The 22,730-nt window shown below is 65.5% G+C and overlaps 4 protein-coding genes across 6 annotated transcripts in view; 2 read left to right on the top strand and 2 right to left on the bottom strand.

Moving 5' to 3' along the window:
- TTC5 (tetratricopeptide repeat domain 5) overlaps positions 1–8,406 on the top strand; it is a gene marked incomplete at its 5' end in the record, with an annotated part of 20,141 nt that extends 11,735 nt beyond the window's left edge. Inside the window, 4 exons of the mRNA XM_084277848.1 lie at positions 452–556; positions 2,254–2,440; positions 4,673–4,888; positions 6,770–8,406. Of these exons, the coding sequence (XP_084133974.1) occupies positions 452–556; positions 2,254–2,440; positions 4,673–4,888; positions 6,770–7,254 (993 nt within the window). The 3' untranslated portion in view covers positions 7,255–8,406. The remainder of the gene's footprint in view (positions 1–451; positions 557–2,253; positions 2,441–4,672; positions 4,889–6,769) is intronic.
- Positions 8,407–8,656: 250 nt separating this feature from the next.
- PQBP1 (polyglutamine binding protein 1) lies at positions 8,657–12,605 on the top strand. Of its 2 annotated transcripts, none has more exons than XM_084277867.1 (6): positions 8,657–8,847; positions 10,033–10,144; positions 11,672–11,781; positions 11,879–11,986; positions 12,114–12,174; positions 12,261–12,605. In XM_084277867.1, the coding sequence occupies exons 1-6, from the start codon at positions 8,781–8,783 to the stop codon at positions 12,409–12,411; spliced, it is 609 nt and encodes a 202-aa protein (XP_084133993.1). In that variant the 5' UTR covers positions 8,657–8,780; the 3' UTR covers positions 12,412–12,605. The 2 variants fall into 2 exon arrangements, with proteins under 2 accessions (XP_084133993.1, XP_084133992.1); XM_084277866.1 differs by having other exon boundaries at positions 11,876–11,986.
- Positions 12,606–12,622: 17 nt separating this feature from the next.
- On the bottom strand, positions 12,623–18,698 carry FTSJ1 (FtsJ RNA 2'-O-methyltransferase 1). 2 transcript variants are annotated; one of them, XM_084277864.1, is made up of 10 exons: positions 18,368–18,698; positions 18,182–18,251; positions 17,295–17,391; positions 16,944–17,022; positions 16,780–16,832; positions 16,577–16,663; positions 16,359–16,461; positions 16,152–16,235; positions 14,559–14,662; positions 12,623–13,780 (listed from the first exon to the last, which is right to left on the bottom strand). In XM_084277864.1, exons 1-10 carry the CDS (start codon positions 18,486–18,488, stop codon positions 12,911–12,913), a joined length of 1,668 nt encoding a protein of 555 aa, XP_084133990.1. In that variant the 5' UTR covers positions 18,489–18,698; the 3' UTR covers positions 12,623–12,910. The 2 variants fall into 2 exon arrangements, with proteins under 2 accessions (XP_084133990.1, XP_084133991.1); XM_084277865.1 differs by having other exon boundaries at positions 16,577–16,630; positions 18,368–18,696.
- A 2,103-nt stretch (positions 18,699–20,801) lies between these two features.
- Positions 20,802–22,730, bottom strand: part of PLP2 (proteolipid protein 2) — a 3,140-nt gene continuing 1,211 nt past the window's right edge. The window contains exons 2-5 of the mRNA XM_084277862.1: positions 22,173–22,328; positions 21,188–21,283; positions 21,008–21,095; positions 20,802–20,893 (exon numbers count right to left, since the gene is read on the bottom strand). Of these exons, the coding sequence (XP_084133988.1) occupies positions 20,874–20,893; positions 21,008–21,095; positions 21,188–21,283; positions 22,173–22,328 (360 nt within the window). The 3' untranslated portion in view covers positions 20,802–20,873. The remainder of the gene's footprint in view (positions 20,894–21,007; positions 21,096–21,187; positions 21,284–22,172; positions 22,329–22,730) is intronic.

Genomic DNA, 22,730 nt, shown 5'->3' with positions numbered 1-22,730 from the left:
CGGCACCACGCCGAGACGCGGCGCCCGCGCTGCCAGGCCTGCGATGAGGTGGGCCTGGGGGGGGGTAAAAGGGTCTGGGGAGGGGTCCTGAGGGGCTTAAAGGGGTCCTAGGGGTCGGTTTTGGGGGGTTTTGGGGGGGTTTGGGGGGTCCTGGGGGGTTTTGGGGGTGTAGTGTGGGTGGCAGCACGCCGAGACGCGGCGCCCGCGCTGCCAGGCCTGCGACGAGGTGGGCCTGGGGGGGGAAAGGGGTCTGGGGAGGGGTCCTGAGGGGATAAAGGGGTCCTGGGGGTGGGTTTTGGGGGGTTTGGGGGGTCCTGGGGGGTTTTGGGGGTGTACTGGGGGCGGCACCACGTTGAGACGCGGCACCCGCGCTGCCAGGCCTGCGATGAGGTGGGCCTGGGGGGGTAAAGGGGTCTGGGGAGGGGTCCTGAGGGTCTTAAAGGGGTCCTAGGGGTCGGTTTTGGGGGGTTTGGGGGGTCCTGGGGGGGTTTTGGGGGTGTACTGCGGGCGGCACCACGCCGAGACGCGGCGCCCGCGCTGCCAGGCCTGCGACGAGGTGGGCCTGGGGGGGAAAGGGGTCTGGGGAGGGGTCCTGAGGGGGGTAAATGGGTCCTAGGGGTCGGTTTTGGGGGGTTTTGGGGGGGTTTGGGGGGTCCTGGTCAGATTAGGGGGGTTATGGTCAGTTTGGGGGGGGGTATGGTCAGTTTGGGGGGGTTAATGATCATATTGGGGGGTTATGGTCAGTTTAGGGGGGTTTATGATCAGATTGGGGGGGTTAATGATCAGTTTGGGGGGGTTATGGTCAGATTGGGGGGGTTATGGTCGGTTTGGGGGGTTATGGTCAATTTGGGGGGGTTATGGTTGGTTTGGGGGGTTATGGTCAGATTGGGGGGGTTTATGATCAGTTTGGGGGGGTTGTGTTCAGTTTGGGGGGGTATGATCAGTTTGGGGGGGTTTATGGTCAGTTTGGGGGTTTATGGTCAGATTGGGGGGGGTTATCAATTTGGGGGTTTATGGTTGGCTTGGGGTGGTTATGATCAGTTTGGGGGGGTTATGGTCAGATTGGGGGGTGTATGGCCAGATGGGGGGTTATGGTCAGTTTGGGGGGGGGTTATGATCAGTTTGGGGGGGGTTATGGTCAGTTTTGGGGGGTGTATGACCTGTTGGGGGCTGTATGGCCAGATGGGGGGTGTATGACCAGATGGGGGGGGTGTACAGCCAGATGGGGGGTGTATGACCCGATGGGGGGCTGTATGGCCAGATGGGGGGGGTGTATGATCCAATGGGGGGGTGTATGATCCGATGGGGGGGTTATGGTTGGTTTGGGGGGGCTGTATGACCAGATGGGGGGTGTACAGCCAGATGGGGGGCTGTATGGCCAGATGGGGGGGTGTATGATCTGATGGGGGGGTTATGGTTGGTTTGGGGGGGTGTATGACCAGATGGGGGGGTGTATGACCAGATGGGGGGGTGTATGATCCAATGGGGGCTGTATGATCAGATGGGGGGGTGTATGGCCAGATGGGGGGGCTGTATGATCAGATGGGGGGCTGTATGGCCAGATGGGGGGGCTGTATGATCAGATGGGGGGTGTATGACCAGATGGGGGGGTGTATGACCAGATGGGGGGGTGTATGATCCGATGGGGGGGTGTATGGCCAGATGGGGGGGTGTATGATCCGATGGGGGGCTGTATGACCAGATGGGGGGGTGTATGATCTGATGGGGGGCTGTATGATCCGATGGGGGGCTGTATGGCCAGATGGGGGGGTGTATGATCCGATGGGGGGTGTATGGCCAGATGGGGGGGTGTATGATCCGATGGGGGGGGTTATGGTCAGTTTGGGGGGGTGTATGACCAGATGGGGGGCTGTATGATCCGATGGGGGGGTCTATGACCAGATGGGGGGGCTGTATGATCCGATGGGGGGCTGTATGGCCAGATGGGGGGGTGTATGACCAAATGGGGGGGCTGTATGATCCGATGGGGGGGGTTATGGTTGGTTTGGGGGGGCTGTATGATCAGATGGGGGGGTGTATGATCAGATGGGGGTGTATGATCAGATGGGGGGGCTGTATGATCCAATGGGGGGGTTATGGTTGGTTTGGGGGGTGTATGATCCGATGGGGGGCTGTATGACCCGATGGGGGGGTGTACAGCCAGATGGGGGGGTGTATGACCAGATGGGGGGCTGTATGACCCAATGGGGGGGCTGTATGACCTCTCCCCCCCCTTCTTGCTGCCCCCCCCAGATCATCTTCGCGGCGCAGTGCACGGAGGCCGAGGGGCGTCACTGGCACCTGCGGCACTTCTGCTGCTTCGAGTGCGAGGGGCCCCTGGGGGGGGTCGCTACCTCCTGCGCCACGGCCCGCCCCTACTGCCCCCCCTGCTACCAGGCCCGGCACGCCCACTACTGCGACGCCTGCGGGGACCCCATCGGTCAGCTGGGGGGGGGGGGCTTTGGGGGGGCTGGGGGGGGTTAGAGGGGGTTTGGGGGGGTTTGGGGGGGGTTAGAGGGGGGTTAGAGGGGGTTTGGGGGGTTCTGGGGGGGGTTAGAGGGGGGTTAGAGGGGGTTTGGGGGGGTCCTGGGGGGGTGTTGGGGGGTCCTTGGGGGGTTAGAGGGGGTTAGAGGGGGTTTGGGGGGTCCTGGGGGGTGTTGGAGGAGGGTTAGAGGGGGTTTGGGGGGTCCTGGGGGGGGTTGGGGGTCCTGGGGGGGGTTAGAGGGGGTTTGGGGGGTCCTGGGGGGGTTAGAGGGGGTTTGGGGGGGTTTGGGGGGGGTTAGAGGGGGGTTAGAGGGGGTTTGGGGGGTCTCTGGGGGGATTTGGGGGGGGGTTAGAGGGGGTTTGGAGGGTCTTGGGGGGGTTAGAGGGGGTTAGAGGGGGTTTGGGGGGTGTTAGAGGGGGTTGGGGGGGATTTGGGGGGTCCTGGGGGGGGGTTAGAGGGGGTTTGGGGGGTCTCTGGGGGGATTTGGGGGGGGTTAGAGGGGGTTTGGGGGTCCTGGGGGGGTTAGAGGGGGGTTAGAGGGGGTTTGGGGGGTCCTGGGGGGGGGTTAGAGGGGGTTTGGGGGGTGCTGGGGGGGGTTAGAGGGGGGTTAGAGGGGGTTTGGGGGGCCTGGTGGGGGTTAGAGGGGGTTTGGGGGTCTTGGGAGGGGTTAGAGGGGATTTGGGGGGGGCCTGGGAGGAGTTAGAGGGGTTTGGGGGTGCCTGGGGGGATTAGAGGGGGGTTAGAGGGGGTTTGGGGGGGGTTAGAGGGGGTTAGAGGGGGTTTGGGGGGTCCTGGGGGGGGGTTAGAGGGGGTTTGGGGGATCCCGGGGGGGGTTAGAGGGGGTTTGGGGGTCCTGGGGGGGATTAGAGGGGGTTGGGGTGCCTGGGGGGGTTGGAGGGGGGTTAGAGGGGGTTTGGGGGGTGTTAGAGGGGTTGGGGGGATTTGGGGGGTCCTGGGGGGGTTGGAGGGGGGTTAGAGGGGGTTTGGGGGGTCCTGGGGGTGTTAAAGGTGGTTTGGGGGGGTTTGGGGGGGATTTGGGGGGTCTTGAGGGGATTTGAGGGTCCTGGGGGGTGTTAGAGGTGGTTTGGGGGGTCTCTGGGGGGATTTGAGGGTCCTGGGGGGTGTTAGAGGTGGTTTGGGGGGTCCTGGGGGGTGTTAGAGGTGGTTTGGGGTGGTCTGGGGGGTCTCTGGGTGGTATTGGGGGGATTTGGGGGGTCCTGGGGGGGTCCCAAGGGGGTTTGGGGGGTCCTGGGGGTTGTTAGAGGTGGTTTGGGGGGGGGTTTATGGGGTCTCTGGGGGGGGGTTGGGGGGATTTTGGGATCCTGGGGGGTGTTAGAGGGGGTTGGGGGGGTCTCAAAGGGGTTTGGGGGGGGTTTTGGGGGGTCTCTGGGGGGGTCTCAAGGGGGTTTGGGGTCCTGGGGGGTGTTAGAGGTGGTTTGGGGGTCTCTGTGGGGGTTGGGGGGATTTGGGGGGTCCTGGGGTGTGTTAGAGGAGGGTTGGGGGGGGATTTGGGGGGTCTTGGGGGGTGTTAGAGGTGGTTTGGAGGGGGTCTCTGGGGGGGTTTGGGGGGTTTTGGGGGGTCTCAAGGGGGTTTGGGGGGGATTTGGGGGTCTTGGGGGGGGTTAGAGGGGGTTAGAGGGGGTTTGGGGCGTGTTAGAGGGGGTTGGGGGGGATTTGGGGGGGGTTAGAGGGGGGTTAGAGGGGGTTTGGGGGGTCTCTGGGGGGATTTGGGGGGGTCTTGGGGGGTGTTAAAGGTGGTTTGGGGGGGGTTGGGGGGGGGTTTGGGGGGTCCTGGGGGTTCCCAAGGGGGTTTGGGGGGGTCCTGGGGGTTGTTAGAGGTGGTTTGGGGGGGGGTTGGGGGGATTTGGGGGGTCCCAAGGGGGTTTGGGGGGGGTCCTGGGGGTGTTAAAGGTGGTTTGGGGGGGGTTGAGGGGGTTTGGGGGGGATTTGGGGGATCCTGGGGGGTGTTAAAGGTGGTTTGGGGAGGTTTGGGGTGGATTTGGGGGGTCCTGGGGGGTGTTAGAGGGGGTTTGGGGGGGTTTGGGGTGGATTTGGGGGGTCCTTAGAGGTGGTTTGGGGTGGTTTGGGGTGGTTTTGGGGGGTCTGGGGCTGTCTGGAGCTCGGGGTTCCCCCCCTTGACCCCCCCTTGACCCCCCCCCCCGGCCCCCGGGCGTTGGTCTCGCCCAGGTCTCGAGCAGGGGCTGATGACGTTCGAGGGGCAGCACTGGCACGCGCTGCCCGGCTGCTTCCGGTGCGCCGCGTGCGGGCGCCCCCTGCTGGGGCTGCCCTTCCTGCCGCGCGCCGGGCAGCTCTACTGCTCGCGCGCCTGCGCGCGCCGCGCCCGCCCCGCCCCCCCCGCCCCCCGCCACGCGCGCCGCTCATGGGGGGGGGGCCCGCCCGCAGGTAGAAGGGGGGGGGGGGAGGGACTGGGAGGGACTGGGAGGGGCTGGGAGGGACTGGGAGGGGACTGGGAGGTGCTGGGAGGGGACTGGGGGGCACTGGGAGGGACTGGGAGGGGACTGGGAGGGGCTGGGAGGGGACTGGGGGGCACTGGGAGGGACTGGGAGGGGACTGGGAGCGACTGGGGGGCACTGGGAGGGGACTGGGGGGCACTGGGAGGGACTGGGAGGTGCTGGGAGGGGACTGGGGGACACTGGGAGGGGACTGGGGGGCACTGGGAGGGACTGGGAGGTGCTGGGAGGGTATTGGGGGGCACTGGGAGGGACTGGGAGGGGACTGGGAGGGGCTGGGAGGGGACTGGGGGGCACTGGGAGGACTGGGAGGGACTGGGAGGTGCTGGGAGGGGACTGGGGGGCACTGGGAGGGACTGGGAGGGGCTGGGAGGGGACTGGGGGGCACTGGGAGGGACTGGGAGGGGACTGGGAGGGGCTGGGAGGGACTGGGGGGCACTGGGAGGGACTGGGAGGTGCTGGGAGGGGACTGGGGGGCACTGGGAGGGTGTTGGGGGGGATTGGGAGGGGATTGGGAGGGACTGGGAGGGGACTGGGAGGGACTGGGAGGGACTGGGAAGGGACTGGGAGGGGATTGGGAGGCACTGGGAGGGTGTTGGGAGGGACTGGGAGGGCACTGGGAGGCGCTGGGAGGGCGTTGGGGGGGACTGGGAGGGACTGGGAGGGCACTGGGAGGCGCTGGGAGGGCGTTGGGGGGGACTGGGAGGGGAGTGGGGGGCACTGGGAGGGACTGGGGGGCACTGGGAGGGACTGGGAGGGACTGGGAGGGACTGGGGGGCACTGGGAGGGGACTGGGAGGGGACTGGGAGGGACTGAGGGGCACTGGGAGGGTGTTGGGGGGCATTGAGAGGGACTGAGAGGCACTGAGGGGCAGTGGGAGGGGACTGGGAGGGGATTGGGAGGCACTGGGAGGGTGTTGGGGAGGACTGGGAGGGACTGGGAGGGGACTGGGAGGGGACTGGGGGGCACTGGGGGGCACTGGGAGGGTACTGGGGGGCACTGGGAGGGGACTGGGAAGGGACTGGGGGGCACTGGGTGTAACTGCGAGGGGACTGGGAGCAACTGGGGGTAACTGGGAGGGGACTGGGAGGGTGTTGGGGGGGACTGGGAGGGTGTTGGGGGGGACTAGGAGGGGATTGGGAGGGACTGGGAGGGACTGGGAGGGACTGGGAGGGGTTGGGAGGGGACTGGGGGGCACTGGGAGGGGACTGGGAGGCGCTGGGAGGGGACTGGGAGGGACTGGGAGGCACTGGGAGGGGACTGGGAGGGACTGAGAGGGTGTTGGGGGGGACTGGGAGGCGCTGGGAGGGGCTGGGAGGGGACTGGGGGGCACTGGGAGGGGACTGGGGGGCACTGGGGGGCACTGGGAGGGTACTGGGGGGCACTGGGAGGGGACTGGGAAGGGACTGGGGGGCACTGGGTGTAACTGCGAGGGGACTGGGAGTGACTGGGAGTAACTGGGAGGGGACTGGGAGGCACTGGGAGGGGACTGGGGGTAACTGGGAGGGGACTGGGAGGCACTGGGGGTAACTGGGAGGGGACTGGGAGGCACTGGGAGTGCACTGGGAGGCTGCCGGTGGGCTCTGGGGGTGTTACTGGGAGCACTGGGGTTGTTACTGGGAGCACTGGGTTGTTACTGGGAGCACTGGGGGCGTTACTGGGAGCACTGGGGGTGTTACTGGGAGCACTGGGGCTGTTACTGGGAGCACTGGGGGTGTTACTGGGAGCACTGGGGGCGTTACTGGGAGCACTGGGGCTGTTACTGGGAGCACTGGGAGGTCCCCCCTGACCCCCCCTTTGCCCCTCCCCCCAGGCCTGGAGCCCCGTTTCCGGCGGGGGGGGCGGCACCGCCACTCGATGCCCGAGCTGGGGGCGGCCTCAGCCCCCCGCCCCTCCCCCCCGCCCCTCCCCCACCCCCCACCCCTCCCCCACCCCCTTCCCCTCCCCCACCCCAGATTTCAAGGGGCGACCCCTCTTCTCCCCTCCCCCCCCCGGGGGTGGAGAAGGTGGGGGAGGGGAGGAGGAGGAGGGGTGGGGGGAGGGGTGGGGGGAGGGGCGCCCATCCCCCCCGCTGGCCTTCGGCCTCCCCCTCCCCCTCCCCCTCCTCCTCCTCCTCCTCCTCCTCCTCCTCGGATGGGCTGTTCCTGGGGGAGCCCATCCCCCTCCCCCCACAGCTCCGACCCCCCGGCACCCGCCCCTCCCCCACCCGCCCCACCCCCCGGCCGCCGCCCCGCGCTCGCGGCTGCGTCCTGGCCTGACCTTCCCCTCCCCCCACACACACTCCCCGGTGACCTCTGACCCCGGTGACCTCTGAGCTGGTGACCCCTGGCCCCCCGTGACCTCTGACCCCCATGACCCCTGACCCTGGTGACCTCTGACCCCACCCCCTGTGCCCCTCCCCCACCCCACTGGGCTCTCCTGGTGACCCCTGACCCCCCTTGACCTCTGACCCTGGTGACCCCTGACCCTGGTGACCTCTGACCCCATCCCCTGTGCCCCTCCCCCACCCCACTGGGCTCTCCTGGTGACCTCTGACCCCCTTGACCTCTGACCCCATGACCTGGTGACCCCTGACCCCCTTTGACCTCTGACCCCATGTCCTCTGACCCTGGTGACCTCTGACCCTGGTGACCTTTGACCCCACCCCCTGTGCCCCTCCCCCACCCCACTGGGCTCTCCTGGTGACCCCAGACCCCCCCTTGACCCCTGACCCCCGTGACCTCTGACCCTGGTGCCCCCGACCCCCCTTGACCTCTGACCCTGGTGACCTTTGACCCCACCCCTGTGCCCCTCCCCCACCCCACTGGGCTCTCCTGGTGACCCCTGACCCCCCCTTGACCTCTGACCTCCCACCCCACTGGGCTCTCCTGGTGCCCCCTGACCCCTGACCCTGGTGACCTCTGACCCCACCCCCTGTGCCCCTCCCCCACCCCGCTGGGCTCTCCTGGTGCCCCCTGACCCCTGACCCCCATGACCTCTGACCCCACCCCCTGTGCCCCTCCCCCACCCCGCTGGGCTCTCCTGGTGACCCCTGACCCCCCCTTGACCTCTGACCCCATGACCTCTGACCCCACCCCCTGTGCCCCTCCCCCACCCCGCTGGGCTCTCCTGGTGCCCCCTGACCCCCCCTTGACCTCTGACCCCGGTGACCTCTGACCCCACACCCTGTGCCCCTCCCCCACCCCTGGGCTCTCCTGCTGACCCCTGACCCCCCCTTGAACTCTGACCCCGGTGACCTCTGACCCCACCCCCTGTGCCCCTCCCCCACCCCGCTGGGCTCCCCTGGTGCCCCCCGACCCCCCCTTGACCTCTGACCCCGTGACCTTTGCACTTTGACCCCCCCCCACTGCCCCACGTGGCCTCAGGGACCCCTGACCTCTGCACTGTGACCTTTGACCCCCCCATAGGGAAGGGGGGGGGGCAGGGATGCTTCAATAAAGGGCGCTTATGACGTCATCCCCGCCTCGTGACCTCACAGGGTGGGGGGGGGAGGGAGGGGCTCCCTGGGCTCCGCGGCCTGTCAATCACCCCGCAGGCCACGCCCACATCCGCCCCCCTTCGGGCCCCTTCCGTACGGCAAGATGGCGGCGCCCATGTGGGAGCCGCGCGCCGCCATAGCGCCCTTCCCACCTTCCCCTTCCTGATTGGCCGCGCCCGGGTCACGCGGTGCGGCCGGCTTCCTGCCCGCTGATTGGCCGCCGTCCCTCACGTGACTGGCGGTGGGTGAGGAGCGCGGCGGCGGCGGCGGGGCCGGTCAGGGCCGCGGGCTGGTTGTTGGGGGGGGGTCCCGGGGGGGTCCCGGTGCTGCCCCGCAGGCCCAGGCGATGCCGCTGCCCGTGGCGCTGCAGTCCCGGCTGGCCAAGCGCGGGCTGCTCAAGCACGTGGAGCCCGGTGAGCACCGGGGAGGGGGGTTGGGGGGGTGGGGGGGGCAGCGGGGAGGCGGCGTGGGCCGGGGGGGGGGGGGGTGGGTGGTGGTCGCGGTGGGGCCTTGGGAGGGGGCGCGGCCTCGGCGGGAGCGGCAGGGCCTTGGCGGGAGGGGGCGCGGCCTTGCTGGAGGGGGCGTGGCCCGGAGGAAGGAGGCGTGGCCACGGCGGGAGGGGGCGGGGCCTTGGAGGGGGCGTGGCCACGGCGGGAGCGGCGGGGCCTTGGCGGGAGGGGGCGCGGCCTTGCTGGAGGGGGCGTGGCCGCGGCGGGGCCTTGTTGGAGAGGGCGTGGCCTGGATGGAAGGGGCGTGGCCACTGCGAGAGGGGGCGGGGCCTTGTTGGAGGGGGGGTGGCCGCGGTGGGGCCTTGGGAGGGGGCGCGGTCTGGCGTGAGGGGGGCGTGGCCTCGGCGTGAGGGGGCGTGGTCTTGTTGGAGGGGGCGTGGCCGCGGCGAGGCCTTGGGAGGGGGCGTGGTCAGGCGGGGCCATGGGAGGGGGCGTGGCTATGGGAGGGTCTTGAAAGGGGGCGTGGCCTTGTTGGAGGGGGCAGGGCTATGGCAGGGTCTTGAGAGGGGGCGTGGCCTGGCGGGAAGGGGCGTGGCCACGGCAGCAGCGGGGCTGGTTGGAGGGCGTGGCCAGGCGGGAGGGGGCGTGGCTACACCACGGCCTTGGCTGGAGGGGGCGTGGCTACGGCGGCGCCATGGGAGGGGGCGTGGTCTTTGCGGGAGGGGGTGTGTGGCCTGGTGGAGGGGGCGTGGCGTGATTGGCTGTTGCTGCGTGGGGGCGTGGCTTAGCGGGAGGGGGCGTGGCCTCGGGGGGGCGCAGTGGGACCTGGCGGGAGGGGGCGTGGCCTGATTGGCTGATGCTGCGTGTGGGCGTGGCTTAGCGCTGGGCTGTGCATCTGTGGGCGGGTTTATGGAGAAGGGGCGTGGTCTGGCTTTGGGAGGACCGTGATTGGCCGGGGGTTCCTGTGTGGGCGTGGCTTGTGGTGGAGTGGGCGTGGCTTGGTCTTTGGGGGGCGTGGCCTGGTGGGTGGCTGGGCTGGGCCACAGCAGGTGCCTGGGTGGCTCAGTGTGGGCGTGGCTTGGTGCGGGGGGGCGTGACTTGTGCGGCCCGTGGGCGGGGCTTACCGCTGGCCACGCCCCCTCCCCGCAGAGCCGGAGGAGGAGATCATCGCCGAGGATTACGACGACGCCCACGTGGACTACGAGGCCTCGCGGCTGGAGGGGCTGCCCCCCCCCTGGTACAAGGTCATCGACCCCACCTGGTGAGACCCCCCCTACGGGATCTATAGGGGCTGGAGGGACCCTACACAGGATCTATAGGGGCTGGAGGGACCCCCTACAGTATCTATAGGGGCTGGAGGGACCCCACACAGCATCTATAGGGGCTGGAGGGACCCCCTACAGGATCTATAGGGGCTGTAGGGACCATCATCTACAGGGACCCCACACATCATCTATAGGGGCTAGAGGGGCCGTAGGGACCCCAGCCAGGATCTGTAGGGGCCCTATAGACCTCATCTAGCATCTATAGGGGCTGCAGGGACCCCATGCAGCATCTATAGGGGCTCTATAGACCCCCTCCAGTATCTAGAGGGGCTGCAGGGACCCCATCCAGTATCTATAGGGGCTGCAGGGACCCCACACATTATGTATAGGGGCCGTAGGGACCCCATATAGGGGTTAGAGAGGTTATAGGGACCCCATGCAGCATCTATAGGGGCTCTATAGACCCCATCTAGTATCTATAGGGGCTGCAGTGACCCCACACATTACTTATAGGGGCCGTAGGGACCCCCCCCACATCACCTATAGGGGCCGTAGGGACCCCACACATCATCTATAGGGGCTCTATAGACCCCATCTAGTATCTGTAGGGGCTGTAGGGACCCCACACATCAGCTGTAGGGGCTCTATAGACCCCATCCAGTATCTATAGGGGCCATAGGGACCCCACATAGGGGTTAGAGGGGCTGCAGAGACCCCACACATCATGTATAGGGGCTAGAGGGGCCATCGGGACCCCATGCAGCATCTATAGGGGCTCTATAGACCCCATCTAGTATCTGTAGGGGCTGCAGGGACCCCATCCAGTATCTATAGGGGCTGCAGGGACCCCACACATTATGTATAGGGGCTGCAGGGACCCTACACATCCTCTATAGGGGCTCTATAGACCCCATCTAGTATCTATAGGGGCTGCAGGGACCCCACACATCATCTATAGGGACCCCACACATCATCTATAGGGGCTAGAGGGGCCGTAGGGACCCCATGCAGCATCTATAGGGGCTATAGGTACCCCATACAGCGGCTACAGGAGCCACAGAGACCCCGAACGGGGGCCGGAGGGTCTAAAGGGGCCATAGAAACCCCAAACAGGATCTATAGGGGCCATAGGGACATTATGCAAGGGCTACAAGGACCCTATATAGGGTCCAGAGGGCTCTATAGGGCCCTTCACAGGATCCATAGGGGCCACAGCAACCCTATAGAGTGGCTGCAGGGATCCTGCACAGCATCTATAGGGGCTGTAGGGACCCTATACAGGGGCTATAGGCTCCACAGGGACTCCTCCTGGGGGCTATAGGTGCCACAGGGACCCCTCCCAGGCAGCTATAGGTGCCCCACAGACCCCTCTTGGGGGCTACAGGTGCTGCAAGGCCCTTCCCAGGGGGTTAAAGGGGCTGCAGGGACCCCTCCCAGGGGCTATAGGGGCTGCAGGGACCCCTCCTGGGGGCTCCAGCGCCCTATAGGACCCCCTATAGGATCCATACATCCCCCCCCTACAGCGGTCTGCCCTACTACTGGAACGTGGAGACAGACCTGGTGTCCTGGCTGTCCCCAAACGACCCCAACTCCGTCATCACCAAGGCGGCCAAGAGGCTCAAGGGGGGACAAGGTGAGTCTGGGGGGGGGGTCCCACAGGTCACCCACCCCCCCCAAATCCTATAGGGGACCCCCAAAATAAGGGGTGTGTCCCCTCCCACCCCCAGCAGAACCTGAGGAACCCCCTGAAAGGAGCTACGAGAAGGAGGAAGCCCCCCGGGAGCCGCGGCGCTTCCACCGGCGCGAGGAGCTGGCGCCTTACCCCAAGAGCAAGAAAAGTGGGTGCCAGCACCCCCATCCCAACCCCCCCACCCCCAAATTTGGGGTGCTGGGGGGGTCCTCACCCTTCTAAGGAGGGGATGAACCCCAAATTTAACCCCCCCTCCTCTTATTCCCCCCCCAAAGGCAGCCGTAAGGACGAGGAGTTGGACCCCATGGACCCCAGCGCCTACTCGGACGCGCCCCGGTGAGGCTTTGATTTGGGGTAGGGGGGGGACCCCAAATTTGGGGAGGGGGTTTCTTAAGTGACCCCCCCCCCTTTCTCTATTTTAGGGGGACGTGGTCAACTGGGCTCCCTAAAAGGAACGAAGCCAAAACAGGGGCTGATACAACAGCAGCTGGACCCCTGTTCCAACAGCGCCCTTACCCCAGCCCCGGCGCCGTGCTCCGCGCCAACGCCGAAGCGTCGCGGGGCAAGGACTGACCCCTCCCCAAATTCCAGGGGGTGGGGGGGTCTGACTACCCCCCCCCTCTCCCCCTGCAACCCCCCAAAACCCATGGGATCCCCCCAAACCTCGTGGGACCCCCCCAAACCCCCATGGGACCCCCCCCCCCCAGGTTGAAGGGAGGCTGTTGGCTCAGCCCCTGGTGATGGAATAAAGGTGGTGGGGGGCTGGATGGAGGAGTTGGGGGGGTTTATTAGGGGGGGGGGTGTTGCACACGCGTGTGCAAGGGGGGGTTGCACGAGGGGGGGCTCGGGGGAGGTGGGGAGGGGTTGGGTTTGCACGGGGGGCTCAGGGGGAGAGGGGGAGGTGGTGCAGTGGCTTGCACAGGGGGCCTTTGCACGAGGGTTCTCCTTGCACGCCCCTCCCCTTGCACGAGGCTCCATCCTCTTCCTTGCACAAGGGGCATGATTCCTCCTTGCACGGGGGTCTTCCTGTGCACGGGGGGCCTTGCACACCCTCCTCTTGGCATGGGGCTCCTTACTCTTCCTTGCACGAGGGTCCTTGCACGCCCCTGCCCTTGCACGAGGCTCCATCCTCTTCCTTGCACGAGGGTCCTGCTCTCTCCTTGCACGAGGGTCCTTGCACGTCCCTCCCCTTGCACGAGGCTCCATCCTCTTCCTTGCACGAGGGTCCTTTGCACAAGGGTCCTGCTCCCTCCTCACACAGGGGTCCTTGCACGTCCACTCCCTGGCACAAGGCACCTTCCTCTTCCTTGCACGAGGATCTCCCTTCGCACGAGGGTCCTTGCACGCCCCTCCCCTTGCACGAGGCTCCCTCCTCTTCCTTGCACGAGGGTCCTTTGCACGAGGGTCCTGCTCCCTCCTCACACAGGGGTCCTTGCACACCCCTCCCCTTGCACGAGGGGCATGAGGCTCCTTCCTCTTCCTCACACAGGGGTCCTTGCACGCCCCTCCCCTCGCACGAGGGGCACGGGGCTCCTTCCTCTTCCTCGCACAGGGGTCCTTGCACGCCCTTCCCCTTGCACGAGGCTCCTTCCTCTTCCTTGCACGAGGGTCCTTTGCACGAGGGTCCTGCTCCCTCCTCACACAGGGGGCCTTGCACGCCCCTCCCCTTGCACGAGGGGCACGGGGCTCCTTCCTCTTCCTCACACAGGGGTCCTTGCATGCCCCCCCCCTTGCACGAAGGGCACGAGGGTCCTTGCACGCCCCCCCCCTTGCACGAGGGGCACGAGGGCCCTTGCACGCCCCCCCCCTTGCACGAGGGGCACGAGGGCCCTCGCACGCTCGCCAGCCGCTGGTGCCGGCGCAGGAAACAGGCCCGGGCGTAGGGGGGGGCGATGGGGGGCGCCGGGGGGGGCAGGTAGCTGTAGGGCTTCTCGGGGTCCAGCTGGGGGAGGAGGGGGAAAAGGACCTCCCAGTATAACCCAGTACCTCCCAGTATAGCCCAGGACCTTCCCAGTACAGCCCAGGACCCTCCCAGTACAGCCCAGGACCTGCTAGAGGCTGAATGTCGCCCTCCCAGTATATCCCAGTGCTCCCAGTAACTATAGGAAGCTCATAGAACCCCTCCCAGTACATCCCAGTGCTCCCAGTAGCTGCAGGAAGCTCACAGAACCCCTCCCAGTACCCTCCCAGTAGCTGCAGGAAGCTCACAGAACCCCTCCCAGTACCCTCCCAGTATAGCCCAGTGCTCCCAGTAGCTGCAGGAAGCTCACAGAACCCCTCCCAGTACCCTCCCAGTATATCCCAGTGCTTCCAGTAGCTGCAGGATGCTCACAGAACCCCTCCCAGTATAGCCCAGTATAGCCCAGTACCTACTAAAGGCTAAATATCACTCTCCCAGTATATCCCAGTATCTCCCAGCAGCTGCAGGAAGCTCCCAGAACCCCTCCCAGTATCTCCCAGTAGCTGCAGGAAGCTCATAGAACCCCTCCCAGTATACCCCAGTACCTACTAAAGGCTAAATATCACTCTCCCAGTATATCCCAGTGCTCCCAGTAGCTGCAGGAAGCCCACAGAACCCCTGCCAGTATATCCCAGTATCTCCCAGTAGCTGCAGGAAGCTCCCAGAACCCCTCCCAGTATCTCCCAGTGCTCCAGAGCCCAGAGTGGGGATCCTAAAGGGGTCCCAGTGCCCTCCCAGTGCCTCCCAGTGCTCCCAGTACCTGCAGGGGGTAGGTGCGGTCGGGGTCGTAGGCGCTCAGGTCCCCACAGGCCACGAAGGGGACGATCACCCGCGAGGGGCCCGAGAGCTGCGACAGGGACAGGCCTGGGGGGGGGGAAGGGGGGCATGTTAGGGGGTGATGGGGGGTCCCCAAAACACTGGGGACCCCAAAAACCCCCAGGGACCCCCCCCAGGGACCCCACCCCCCCCAGGGATCCCAAAACCCCCAGGGACCCCCCCAGAAACCCCTCAGGGACCCACCCCCAAAACACTGGGAACCCAAAAACCCCAGGGACCCCCCCAAAAAATCCAGGGACCCCCCCCCAAATCCCCCCAGGGACCCCAAAAACCCCCAGGGACCCACCCCCAAAACACTGGGGACCCCAAAAACCCCAGGGACCCCCCCCAAATCCCCCCAGGGACCCCAAAAACCCAAGGGACAACCCCCCCCCCCCCCCAAATCCCCCCAGGGACCCCAAAACCCCCCCAGGGACCCCCCCCCCAAAACACTGGGGACCCCAAAAACCCCAGGGACCCCCCCCCAAAACACTGGGGACCCCAAAAACCCCAGGGACCCTCCCAAACTCCCCCTAAGGACCCCCCCAAATCCCCCCAGGGACCCCAAAAACCCCAGGGACCCCCCCCAAAACCCCCCAGGCAGCCCCCAAACCTCATGGACTCCAGTCCCAAAACTTCAGGGGACCCCTTAAACTCCTTAGACCCCCCAAAAAACCCTCAGAGACCCCCCCCCAAACATCAGGGGGACCCCTTAAACCCCCCCAAACTCCTCAGAGACCCCCCAAACCTATTGGACCCCAACCCCAAAATGTCAGGGGACCCCTTAAACCTCTTGGACCCCCCAAAAACCCCTCAGAGACCCCCAAAACCCTCAGAGACCCCTCCCAAAACCTCTTGGACCCCCAAAAACCCCTCAGAGACCCCCCCCAAAAACCTCTTGGACCTCAATCCCAAAACGTCAGGGGACCCCTTAAACCCCCCCAAAACCCTCAGAGACCCCCCCAAAACCCCTCAGAGCCCCCCTAAACCTCATGGACCCCCAAAAAACCCTCAGAGACCCCCCCCCCCAAAACCTCATGGACCCCAATCCCAAAACTTCAGGGGACCCCTTAAACCCCTTAGACCCCCCAAAAACCCCTCAGAGACCCCCCCCAAAACCCCTCAGAGACCCCCCTGTAAAACCCTCAGAGACCCCAGTCCCAAAACTTCAGGGGACCCCTTAAACCCCCCAAACCTATTGGACCCCAATCCCAAAACTTCAGGGGACCCCTTAAACCTCTTGGACCCCCCAAAAACCCCTTAGAGAACCCCCCAAAACCCCCCAGAGACCCCCCCCAAAACCCCTCAGAGACCCCCCCCAAAACCCCTCAGAGACCCCCCCATAAAACCCTCAGAGACCCCAGTCCCAAAACTTCAGGGGACCCCTTAAACCCCTCCCAAAACCCTCAGAGACCCCCCAAACCTCATGGACCCCAACCCCAAAACTTCAGGGGACCCCTTAAACCTCTTGGACCCCCCAAAAACCCCTCAGAGACCCCCCAAAACCCCCCCAGGAGTAGCCCCCCCCCCCCCTTACCCGCATCGGGGTCGAGCAGGGGGTTGTCCATGGTGGGCACGTAGCCCTCAGGGGGGCTGTAGCCACGGCAGACAACAAAAGCCTCTGTGAGGAGGGGGCAAAGATATTCAGGGGACCCTCTAGAAGAGAAGGGGACCCCCAAAAACCAAGGGGGGGGGCCCCCAAAATGAAGGGGGGACCCCAAAATGAAGGGGGGGGGGTCCTGACCGATGCTGGAGTTGCGGCTGCTGCGGGGCTTGGCGCAGGTGACGTCGGGGAAGAAGAGCCCCAGTTGGGAGTAGAGGAGGGTCACATCCTTCCCCCTGAAAATCTGGGGGGTTCCCAGAGGAAAAAGAGGGGTTCAGGGAGGAGGGGAGAGTGTCAGCACCCCCCTTTTTTAAGAGGGGGGGGTAATTTTTAGGGGGGAACCCCCCCCAGGGACTTACTTTAGCCACGAAGGTGCCCCCCTTCTTCAAGACGTGGGTGGTGATGTTCAGCGCCTGGAGGGGTTGGGGAAGGGGGAAGGGGGGTTTCTTTACCCCCCCACCCCAATAAGGGGGTATTTTGGGGGTCCCCCAAAGGGTTTAGGGGATCCCTGAGGGGTTGAGGTGGGTTTTTGGGGGGTGGGGGGTGGGTTTTAAAGCCTTACTGCCAGCAGGAGTTGAGCCTGGATGTACTCGTCGAGGTCGTGTAGCCCTGTCACTGAGGGGTGGGGGGGGAAAGAAGGGGTGTGGGGGGGAAATTTGGGGTTCAGGGGGGGTTTAAAGTGCTCCCCAACCCCCCCCCAAGGACCCCCATCCCCCCCAAACTCACCATCAGGAGCCCCATCACACACCACCAGGTCAGCTGGGTGCCCCTCGAAGTGGCGTTGGATCTCCTGGGCTGTGGAGACCTAAAAAAGGGGGGGGTGGGGGGGTCAGTAAAGGGGGTGGGGGTCTTTTTTTGGGGGGGCAGATGGGATTTAGGGGGGGGGGTAGGGTTTGGGGTGATCCCCAGAGGATTTGGGGGGGGTATAGGGGTTGTAAGGGGAGAGAGACCCCCCTTGGGATGCCCCTGCTGGGGTTTGGAGGGGTCTGGGTGGGGTCTGAGGGGAATGGGGGGGGTACTGGGGTTTTGAGGGGGGGTCGGGGGGGGTTACTGGGGTTTTTGGGGGGGGGTACCCACCTTGGTGATGTCCCCCTGGATCTGCAGCACTCCTGGGAGGGGGGCCATGGCCTGGAGATCCACTGCCACCACCTGCACTGGGGACTCCGGGGAGCCCCTGGGGGGTGGTCAGGGGGTCCCCAACACCCCCTCTGCCCCCCCCCCCCCCCCCAAAAACCACCCCCCTCAGGGACCCCACAACCCTCAAAACCACCCCAGGGGAGACCCTAGAACCCCCCACCCCAAGTGCTCCCCAAACTGGGACTCCCAGTCCCCACAGCACCCCTAAACCATGACACCCCCCACTCCCCCCCCTCAGCTTGGGAACCCCCCCAGCCCCAAACTGGGACCTCCAGCTCCCCAGAGCCCCCAATTTGGGACCCCCAGCCCCCAAACTGGGACCTCCAGCTCCCCAGAGCCCCCAAACTGGGACCCCCCCAGCCCCAAAGTCAGACTCCTAACTCCCCAGAGCTCCCAATTTGGGACCCCCAGCCCCCAAACTGGGACCCAAAGCCCCCCAGAGCCCCCAGTTTAGCTCTCCCACCCCCCAAACTGGGACCCAAAGCCCCCAGAGCCCCCAATTTGGGTCTCCCACCCCCCAAACTGGGACCCAAAGCCCCCCAGAGCCCCCAATTTGGGTCTCCCACCCCCCAAACTGGGACCCAAAGCCCCCCAGAGCTCCCAATTTGGGACCCCCAGCCCCCAAACTGGGACCCAAAGCCCCCCAGAGCCCCCAATTTGGGACTCCCACCCCCCAAACTGGGACCCAAAGCCCCCCAGAGCCCCCAATTCAGGTCTCCCACCCCCAAACTGAGCCCATTATCCCCTCAGAACCCCCAAACCGACACCCCTACCCCCACTCCCCCCCCCCCAATCCTCCCAGTGCCCCCCCCCGCCCCAACACCCACCTGAGCTTGCGGCTCAGCACCTGACTCCAGCTCCCGGGGGCAGCACAGAGATCAACAGCCCGACGCACCCCTGGGTGACAGACACACACAGACCCCCCCACAACACCCATCACACGATACCCGGGTGCTCCCTACACCCCTCCCACCCAACCCAACACCCCGGGGAGCCTCTAGTAAGCCCCTTACCCTGGAAAAGGCCGAAGCGCTGGTCGAGCTGGAGCAGCTTGAAGGCGCTGCGGGCGCGCCAACCCTCCTCCTTGGCCAGCCGGTAGTAGATGTCCCGCTTGTCCTTGGAGGAGCGACCCATGGCCCCTTCCTGTAGGTCCTACCGTAAACAAACCCCCTTTCCGGAGCCTTCCTGCCCAAATAGAGGGATCCCAGGAGACCAGGCAGCTCTGCAGACCACGGAGAGGCGCCCTGGATGCTGTCTAATCACTCCCAACCCTCTAATTACCGCTAATTAGCTCCCTGCTGCGGTTATTGTGCGTCCCGCTGTGTTTACTATGGGGCGCCCATGTGGCCCCCCGCGCATGCGCACAGCGCAGCCGGCTCTCGTGTGGGCAGTGCGCATGCGCAGCGCGACAGCCTTCCCCCCCCCCCCCCTTCCCCTCCATCCTCCACTCCCCCGCCCCCGGTGTAAAGCTTGACGCATGCGCAGTGCGTGTGTTCGGCCTCCTCCTCCTTCTTCCACCCCCCCCCCCCCTTACTCGCCTCGCCCAGGCCCCAACCGCAACGCCCGGTAACCCCACCGACCTACCGGAGCACGGAGCACTCCCTGTCGCACCGTAAACCGAGAGAACGGCCGGAACCGGGAAGAAAGAGGCGGTAGAAAGGCGGAGGCGGCGGTGAGGGGAGGAGAGGAGGGGGGGGGTGTAGGCGGTGAAGGGAGCGGCGGTGCGCAGCGCGCATGCGCGGGCGCCTTCCCGCCTTTTCCGTGCGGCGCCTCTTCCCGCCTTTTCCCGCTCTGCGCATGCGCGCTGCCGGCCGGCGCCTGCAGGGCTCGTACGGGGCAGCCGCCATAAAGCTTCGTCTAGAAGCTGTAAGACGCCTTCCCGCCCTCCTGTCATCGCAGTAAGAGCCGGCAGAGCTGGTATTGCAGTGAAAAAACTCGTTTATTTCCGTATATCGCGTTAAAAATGGGGAGGGAGGTGACTCTGAGGGGAAACTGAGGGGGGGGATGATTCCCCAAGGGGAAACTGAGGCGGGAGTGAGGGGAAAGTGATTCCCTGAGGGGAATCTGAGGCGGGAGTGAGGGGAAAGTGATTCCCCATGGGGAATCTGAGGTGAGAGAGGGGGGGAAATGACTCCCCAAGGGGAATCTGAGGCGGGAATGAGGGGAAAGTGACTCCCCATGGGGAATCTGAGGCGGGAGTGAGGGGAAAGTGACTCTTCAGGGGGAATCTGAGGTGGGAGTGGGGGGAAAGTGATTCCCCATGGGGAATCTGAGGCGGGAGGGGGGGAAAAGTGACTCCCCATGGGGAATCTGAGGCGGGAGAGGGGGAAAAGTGACTCCCCATGGGGAATCTGAGGCGGGAGGGGGGGAAAAGTGACTCCCCAGGGGGAATCTGAGGCAGGAGAGGGGGGAAAGTGACTCCCCAAGGGGAATCTGAGGCGGGAGGGGGGGAGAAATGACTCTTCAGGGGGGAATCTGAGGCGGGAGTGAGGGAAAAGTGATTCCCCGTGGGGAATCTGAGGTGAGAGAGGGGGGGAAGTGACTCTTTATGGGGAATCTGAGGCGGGAGGGGAGGAGAAGTGACTCCCCATGGGGAATCTGAGGTGAGAGAGGGGGGAAATGACTCTTCAGGGGGGAATCTGAGGTGGGAGTGAGGGGAAAGTGACTCCCCATGGGGAATCTGAGGCGGGAGAGGGGGAAAAGTGACTCCCCAAGGGGAATCTGAGGTGGGAGTGGGGGGAAAGTGACTCCCCAAGGGGAATCTGAGGTGAGAGAGGGGAAAGTGACTCCCCATGGGGAATCTGAGGGGGGAGTGAGGGGAAATGACTCTTCAGGGGGGAATCTGAGGTGGGAGTGGGGGGAAAGTGACTCTTCAGGGGGAATCTGAGGCGGAAGAGGGGGGAAAGTGACTCTTCAGGGGGAATCTTAGGCAGAAGAGGGGGAAAAGTGACTCCCCAAGGGGAATCTGAGGCGGGAGTGAGGGGAAAGTGACTCCCCAAGGGGAATCTGAGGCGGGAGTGGGGGAAAGTGACTCCCCAAGGGGAAACTGAGGTGGGAGTGGGGGGAAAGTGACTCCCCATGGGGAATCTGAGGTGGGAGAGGGGGGAAAGTGACTCCCCATGGGGAATCTGAGGTGAGAGAGGGGGGGAAAGTGACTCCCCATGGGGAATCTGAGGCAGAAGGGGGGAAAAAGTGACTCCCCAGGGGGAAACTGAGGCAGGAGAAGGGAGAAGGTGACTCCTTGGGGAGAATCTGAGGCACGGGCGGTTCAAGGCACTTGCGAAGGCAGTTTGGGGGGGGGTGTGGGGGGTGTTCCCCCTGAAGGGTCCCCCCTATCTACCCCTATTCCTCCCCCACTTTGCTTTAAGCACTAACACAACCCCCATGTAGGGGGACACCCAGGCATCTGGCTCCCCCCACCCACCCCCACCCAATAATTTAAGGCAGGTCGTCGTCCCCCACACCCCCCCTGGCTGGTGGGGGGTGTTTTGGGGTGTCTCTGTGTGGATTGGGGGGGGTTCAGGCGCCATCCGGGGACTCTGTGGGGACAGACACAAAGTGGGGGGGGTGTTAGGAACCCTCAATAACCAGTCCCCTGTAAAGCAGCACCCTTCCCCTGCCCCCCACCCCATCCCAGTCCTCCCAGTACACACCAGTAGGAGCGGCGCTGTGGCCCTGCCGGGTGGGCAGGGTGATGTAGGCATCGTAGCCCAGCAGGAGCCCAGCCAGGAGCCCAAATACCTTTTGGGGGGGGTGACAAAGAAACACAGAGTTTAGGCCCCTCCCCAGTGCACCCCAAATTCCCCTGCACCCCCCATTCCCCCCCTTCTCACCCCGGCCGCGGTGCCAGCGCCGTCCCGGTGCCCGATGATGACGATGAGGGAGGTGATGAGGAAGAGGAGGCACCCAATGACACAGCGGATGAAGTCCTGGGGGGGGGGACACAACAGAGTGTGATCCCCCCCAAGCCCCCCTCTTATCCCCCCAAAAGACCCCCATGACCCCCCCCAAGCGCCCTCTAACCCACCCAAGTACCCCAAAACCCCCTACACCCCCTCTCACCCCCCTAAAGGCCCCTCTCACCCCTCTAATTACCCCCCAAACACCTCCCAGCTTCCCCCAAACCCCCTCTTATTCCCCACAATGGCCCCCCAGACCCCCACCAAACACCCCCCAGGCCCCCAAACACCCCCCAGATCCCCCCAAACCCCACTCTTATCCCCCCAATGGCCTCCCAGCCCCCCTAAAACCCCTTCTTAGCCCCCTTATGGCCCCCAAAATCCCCAAACACCCCCCCAGTGTCCCCCCATCACCCCTCAGGCCCCCCCAAACCCCCTCTAACCCCCCCAGTGGCCCCTTAAACGTCCCCCAGGCCCCCCCAAACCCCCTCTAATCCCCCCAGTGACCCCCTAAATGTCCCCCAGCCCCCCCAAACACCCTCTTATCCCCCCAAGTGGCCCCCTAAACGTCCCCCAGGCCTCCCAAAACACTCTCTTATCCCCCCCAGTGGCCCCCTAAACGTCCCCCAGGCCCCCCCATACCCCCTCTAATCCCCCCAGTGACCCCCTAAACATCCCCCAAGCCCCCCCAAACCCCCTCTTATCCCCCAGTGCCCCCCAAACTACCCCCAGCCCCCCCCAAACACCCTCTTATCCCCCAGTGGCCCCCCAAACTACCCCCAGCCCCCCCCAAACCCCCTCTTATCCCCCCAGTGCCCCCCAAACTACCCCCAGCCCGCCCCAAACCCCCTCTTATCCCCCCAGTGCCCCCCCCAAACACCCCCTAGCCCCCCCCCCAAGCCTTCCCAGCCCCACTCACGGTCCAGCCCCAGTGCACCACGGTGAGGCGGGGGGGCAGGCGGCAGGCCCAGGCCAGCAGCACCAGGGAGGCGAACACCAGCTCGCAGACGGCCAGGCCGGCGTAGCCCGGTGTGCGCGACGCCCCGTAGCACACCAGCGCCAGCACGCACAGCACCTGCGGCAGGCGCGGCACCTATAGCCCCCTGGCACCTATAGCCCCCTGGCACCTATAGTCCCACGGCACCTATAGCCCCCTGGCACCTATAGCCCCCCCCGCCCCTATGCCTTATCCACACCGGGCCCCAGGGCTCCCACACTGCACACAGGGAGCCTATGGAATGTGAGGGGCCTATAGGGTGTCTATAGGGTGCCTCAGCGCCTGTAGGGTGCCCCATATAGACTCTCACAGTGCTATAGGGCTGGGGAGTTGCTATAGGGTTTGGGTTTGCTATAGGGACTCCATAGGATTGCTGTAAAGCCTATAGGCTCCCTGCAGTGCTGCTTATAGATCTCCCACTGTGCTCCCTATAGATCTCCTATTGTGTTCCCTATAGGCTCCCTGTATATCTCCCATCAG

This window comes from Gallinula chloropus (assembly GCF_964237585.1).
Source record: "Gallinula chloropus genome assembly, chromosome: 37".
NCBI classification, from domain to species: domain Eukaryota; kingdom Metazoa; phylum Chordata; class Aves; order Gruiformes; family Rallidae; genus Gallinula; species Gallinula chloropus.
This window is presented reverse-complemented; position numbering and strand designations above follow the sequence as displayed.